Source organism: Primulina tabacum, chromosome 2 (genome assembly GCF_025594145.1).
Source record: "Primulina tabacum isolate GXHZ01 chromosome 2, ASM2559414v2, whole genome shotgun sequence".
Taxonomy (NCBI): Eukaryota; Viridiplantae; Streptophyta; class Magnoliopsida; order Lamiales; family Gesneriaceae; genus Primulina; species Primulina tabacum.
Genome location: NC_134551.1, coordinates 51,997,435 through 52,003,473, shown reverse-complemented (window position 1 = coordinate 52,003,473; position 6,039 = coordinate 51,997,435). Strand labels below are relative to the sequence as shown.

At 34.3% G+C, this 6,039-nt stretch overlaps 1 protein-coding gene across 2 annotated transcripts; it reads right to left on the bottom strand.

Moving 5' to 3' along the window:
* Nucleotides 1–1,172: 1,172 nt before the first annotated feature.
* LOC142536819 (homeobox-leucine zipper protein ATHB-6-like) lies at nt 1,173–3,424 on the bottom strand. 2 transcript variants are annotated; one of them, XM_075642184.1, is made up of 3 exons: nt 2,858–3,424; nt 2,203–2,546; nt 1,173–2,060 (listed from the first exon to the last, which is right to left on the bottom strand). In XM_075642184.1, the coding sequence occupies exons 1-3, from the start codon at nt 2,919–2,921 to the stop codon at nt 1,608–1,610; spliced, it is 861 nt and encodes a 286-aa protein (XP_075498299.1). In that variant the 5' UTR covers nt 2,922–3,424; the 3' UTR covers nt 1,173–1,607. The 2 variants fall into 2 exon arrangements, with proteins under 2 accessions (XP_075498299.1, XP_075498298.1); XM_075642183.1 differs by having other exon boundaries at nt 2,203–2,561; nt 2,858–3,423.
* Nucleotides 3,425–6,039: the final 2,615 nt, after the last annotated feature.

Here is a 6,039-nt window from a genome sequence, read left to right as displayed (position 1 = left end):
TGTTAATCTCCGAACATTTATAAACAAATATGTGTATATTTATTTATCCAATTTACTTATATTGGTACTATTTTGAAAATGCATTGTTGAATCATTTTATGTGTAGTTCAAATACCGAAATATTGCATAACAAACGTTTGATAAAATGCTTTAACAAAAAACGTTTTTACACGTTCAACTTGCATATCTTTTAAATGATTTAATAAAATGATTAATATGTTTTTACGAATGATTATTTTGAGTGTTTTTCGCTTGAAAATCAAACTCGATATTCAATAGTATTTCAAAAATCGAACTATTATACCTTAATTATTATCTTATCCTATCAATAATATTGAAAAATCATGAAATATATTTATATAAGGTGATAAACTATCAAATCTGTATTGTTACGTGCCAAGTGTCCAGATGGAATTAGTTGTCTTCTTAGATATATAAATTGGGTATGCTATACATTTTTGTTAACATGATCCAAAGAGCTTTTAGAAACTGATACCACACAAATTTTTCAGCATTTACTTTCAGTTTTTTTTTAATGTCTATTTATCTGATAATATTGAACACATTCAAAAATTTCGCAACTATTTTTACAAACTCGAGTTTAAAGATATTCAACTAGTAAGCTCGCGAGTTTGTTCACGAACTTGAGCTCGACTCGTTTATGTGACTTGAGCTCGAGTCTGGCTAATTTATTTCATTGTCCCACATCGATATTTGAGTGAAAGAGAAGATATTGATATCGTAAAATAAGAAGTCTACCCCTTTAAACCTTCGTATCTTAATCTACTTTTTGACTAAAAATGCTTAATGAGCTCGAAAATGAGCTTATTTAACAAGTTCGAAAACGAGTCCGCTTCATAAGCCGAGCTCGAGACAGCTTGTTAAACATAATAAACGAGCTATTAACGAACCGAGCTCGAGCTTAATAATATCAAAACGATCCAAGCTTGCTTTATGATAAAAAAAACCCATCGAACTCGAACTTTATGTTATTCGGCTCGATTCAACTCGTTCACATCCCTAAATGCTAACAAACAGGTCCCCCTAATCTATTCATTTATCTTCTATGTATCGACAATTTATATGCATCTCTTTTCTCCTAGTTGGTAAATTTTCACAATCGGAAAACCAAAACTACGAACTCTCACATTTTTTCCCATCAAAATCAAAGATCAAGAAGAATACCAATCATAAACATACATATTACTATATTAGAGCCACACTTTAAATTAAATTGCATAGATTTTCCACCATAACAAGATTTTTCTGGAGTGGATTTTCTTGAAAACGAATAATAAAAGCATGATAGTGAAATTTTATTCCCTTTTTAACCCTTGCCTTAATACCTACACGCTTCCTGTTCCCCACACCCCACGTGAACTCTGAGCACCATTCTCTGGCCCCCTACACTTACTTTTGTTGATTTCTGCAAGGACTCGATCAGATTGAAAGACGGTGCTTGCTTGATTTTACAAGTGCTAAGTCCAAGATTCACATCGCTATACAAAATTGTCTTGGCTTTGGGCGAGTGAGTCACTGGCGGCCTGATCTTGTTTGATATTATCTTTTTTTTCAACTTTTTACCTTATTATGTGACGAGATGATCTTCAATTCCATTCATCATATGAGTACCAATAGAGGGTTGGAGCTTGAGCATCAGAAAACAGAGAACTGCAAGATTCCTCATCAAGAAAATTGTGTTCTTCGATCTTGACAAGCTGTGGCTGGGGATGAGGATTGTGGGCATCCCCGAGAACACTTGCACTCGCTTTAAAATCTGAAAACTCGAAACTTAGATTCATGCAAGAAGTGGATCCGTTTCGGGAATCTAGGAATTGATGTGGGCTATTGTCATCGTTCAAGATTGCACTCGAATCTGTGCTATCAGAGGATCCGTTGTTTCCATAATAATTCACGTAGTTATTATTATGCTCGCAAGCGAATGTTTCATGTCCAAGATTACCTTTTTCTTCATCAGAAACCATTGTTGCCTCTTGTTTTGCAGAAACTTTGCTCTCGCTTTTACCATCTCCATTATCCTTTGATTTTAGTTCTTGAATCTACAAGCCATATAAGGAAAAACAAAAACAAGAAGTCATGCGTAACTGGCATAGTTTTATAACTTGAAAAATACATATTTTTATCTCAGAATCTCAAATAAAAGAGAAATTTTGCCTTATGCTATTTCTAATAAATTATTACCTCTTTGGTCAAAATTTCATTATCACGGTGCAGAGTTTCATAGTTGAGCTTAAGGGAGTCGTAGTTGGCTTGGAGGATGCCGTAATCTCTTTCCAGCTGCTTGGTTTTCCACCGTGCACGGCGGTTTTGGAACCAAATAGACACCTGTCTCGGCTGCAAGCCGAGCTCTTGTGCAAGCTTCATTTTCCTGTCAGGTTCAAGTTTGTTTTCAACTTCAAAATTCTTCTCCAATGCCTTCACTTGTTCAACTCCCAATCTTCGTTTCTTCTCCGTAACATGCTTAGATTCTTCAACCAACCCTTCAAAAATGGTCCCAAACTCCCCGGAATACATGATATTGTTTTCTTGATTATGTTCAACTACACAAAACGGAAAATCAGTACCACCAAAAGTGAACATCATGTGATTATATATATTGTCCCAGGGAAAGACACAAGAGATCCCAAAATGGTTAACAAAGGGAAATTAAAATTCATATCAATTGAAGGAAACAAAAGATTGGATCTTTGATTAGAAAACTTCACAAATCATGAACGTGAATAGTGCAGGGACAAGAAAACACAATGAGTGGATGTTTGAATGTATGGGATAAAAAACATGATCCATTAAAAATGAAACCAAGAGTAAATAAAAGGGAATATTTGATGCTAATCACCTGTAGACTCTGGACAGATGGACATCAAATCACCCAAGGAATCCGAACTGTCTGGTCTCTTCATGCTTGATGATCGAGCAGACTTGGTTACCAGAATTTCGTTGTAAACCAAAAACTCAAGGATGAACTTAGGTGTGTAATTTCATTCATTTTAGCAGTAAATCTTTTTTCATTTGGAATGAGCGGACATGGTAGTCAATATCCCATCACACAAACTTTCCCAAAAGGTGCAGTTTCGTATGTACGTAAACTCAATGTGAGTTTTTTGTTTTTCCTATAGTACGCATCGCCTTTCTTTTTCATCACTTCCTCCAACTCTGCACCCATCGGAAAGAAAAAGAAAAACCAAGAAAATTAAGCAACGAAAACCCGAAACTCAAGAAAGAAAAATAAAGATCTTCGAGCCATTTCCAATCCACCAAAAGAAAAATAAACTAAATGATCGAAAGCACAAGTAATCGCTTTCTTGTATGTTTTACTCAATCAATTCAACGGAAGAAGCTCGGGGGTAGTGGGTGAAGATCAGTAGTACACTGCTTGGCCAGTCTTGCAAGTTGCAACCTTTCTGTATCTATAAATAAAACCAACTCGGGTTACACATGCGGTCAGAATCTGACTGGGGTTAGGTGCATTGCTGCTTGGGGTTGCAAATGAAATGAACTCCAAATTCACGGCAAATGAAGAAAACTTTGGCAGTGGCCCACCGCCAGAAATTTTCAACAGCCTGGTGTCATTTGGGATATCTGGGTAGTCGTTGGTTTCAATTATCTACTTTTCGGTAAAGAGATGTTTTTATTCATGATATATATTAGTAAAAATATATAACGATATATGTTATTATTATTTTTAATTTGTTATTATTATTATATATATGTTATTATATATATGTTATTATTATTTTTAATTTGAACATCAAAAAATATTAAATAATTAATATGAAATTATTTTCAATTTACAAGAGTTGTTCAATTTAAAAAAGAAGTTTGTTTAGATTTTTTTAAATATAAAATATGAAGTGATTTTATGAGATTTTTAGTAGGTTAAGAAGAGTAATTATGAAATTAAATATTTTGGTATCCTCTAAAGTAGTTATTCTAAGGGTCTCACCCTTAATAATATACTAGTATACCGACGCACGCGTTGCGTGCTTGTATAATATTTTTTATAATTTATTTGATTTATATTTAAATGAGGATCAAAATATAATTATAAAAAATAGTGAGGGACTACACTATAATTTTGATATATAAATAAAAAAATAAATTGAAAAATAAAAAAAATAAAAAAATGAACTCAATAAGAATGATGAACATATAACCTAAACCCTAGAAAACACTGACTCTATCCACTAAACTACATATAACTTATATTAAAATTTTAACATTTTATTAATATATATAATTATTAAAACTGACCATGACACCAAAATTAGTTACTCTAAGTGCCTCAAACTTAATAAAATAGTATAGATATATATTAAATTTATATAAATTAAATATAGTATATTTTTAAAATTTTAAGATAATAATATATAGAACCGAAATCCTTATCGTTTTACCAAAATTATAGTTGACAGTAATAATATAACTCAAATATTCTAAATCATACAGTAGCATGCGCGTCATGTTGCGATTACTCCACCAAGCAAAAAATAATTATTATACCCAACAAACTTTGTAATGCCCGAGATTTTAGTTGATACTTTTGAGATTATTATGTGTTATGAAAAAGGGAATGGAAGAACAGACATGGAGAAGCGACGTTGTAATTTGAGTTTAGTGACAACAAGACACCGCACCCGCGCCAGGAACCTTACCGCACCCGCGGTTGTCATTCTGAAATTTTGGTGTTGGTACAGTAGAGGCAGCGCACCCGCGGTAAGAACAGGACCGCACCCGCGGTGCAAGAGTCAGCACATCCGCGGTCGTTCCTTCTGAATTTTTGAAGGTGATCCAGTAAGCACAGCGCACCCGCGGTCCAATGTATAGCGCACACGCGGTGAGACGTGCAGCATGAATATTGAGCCACTTGCCTTACATGCGTGTGTGTATATATATAACAAATCGTACATTTCTTCAGAGGAAAATAGGAGGAAATCGAGAAGCTCCAAATCCTTACGCCTTTTAGATTTGTGATTGTGAAAGATCTACCCGTCCGATTTGTAATCCGACTTCAGTACTGTGTTCATATCGACGCAGGCTATAACTGGACGTAAGTTTTGTTACGTTTAGACATGATTTGAAATTATGTTATTGTCAGAATCGAATATGAATCAGATATGATGTTTCTGATACAGTAGACATCGTATATTTGAAGTCAGATTAAAGAACAGACTGTTTATGTAGTTGTTATGATTTTCGGAGTTGATTTGATTGAGATTCGATATCAGATTTGTATTGTTAATGAGATTATGAGTTGTACCAATATTGATTATGAGTTCTGATATTATATCTGTGATGTTGAGATTGACGGGCTTATCGAGACTGTATTGTTATGCCGTCGAAACATCAGTAGATTGATATTGATCAGATTTACGATTGATTGAGATTGTATTATTGTACTGTATGTCGATTGACATTGATCAGATTGTATTTTGATTTGAGTATTGATCAGAACAGGTTCTGAATTGAGTTATATATTGATATTGTACCTGTTCGATATTGTCATTGCCAGATTGGGTATGGACAGAGTTGAATTCGAGACTTCGTCTTCGTCAGACCGAGAAGAGAAAGATATAAATTAATGTTGAGTTGGGATTGCACAACTCGAGTGAGGTTTGACTCGAGTTTCCCTAAATCACATACTTTATTTTATTGCATTGATATTTGCAATGAATGAATTGATATGCTTGTGCTATTGATTATAGACAGCAGGTATTAGACGAGTGATCTTGTGACAGAAGTACCTGATAGTGCCGGGATCGCCACGGGCACATTGCACGATGTCACAAGATAGGGTATTGGTGAAAATGCCAAAGTCTGTGATGGTTAGGTCAAGACACTGGATGTTTGGTTATATCGACGTGGATAGAATCGAAATTTCTTCTATTACTGTTGGTCGATATAGGAACACCAACGTTGGAAACCGGGATCCCTAGACTAGGATTGAGTCTAGTCTAAGTCTGAAAGTCACTGATTGTGATTTATTGATTGATGTTGCTTTATATTCATAGATTGATATGG

Excerpts from the sequence above, each read along its gene's own strand:
- LOC142536819 (XM_075642183.1), bottom strand. The coding sequence starts at position 2,921 with ATGAAGAGACCAGACAGTTCGGATTCCTTGGGTGATTTGATGTCCATC. Across the intron at positions 2,562-2,857 it reads CATCTGTCCAGAGTCTACAG|TTGAACATAATCAAGAAAAC; the intron begins GTGATTAGCATC and ends CGTTTTGTGTAG. Across the intron at positions 2,061-2,202 it reads ATGAAATTTTGACCAAAGAG|ATTCAAGAACTAAAATCAAA; the intron begins GTAATAATTTAT and ends TATGGCTTGTAG.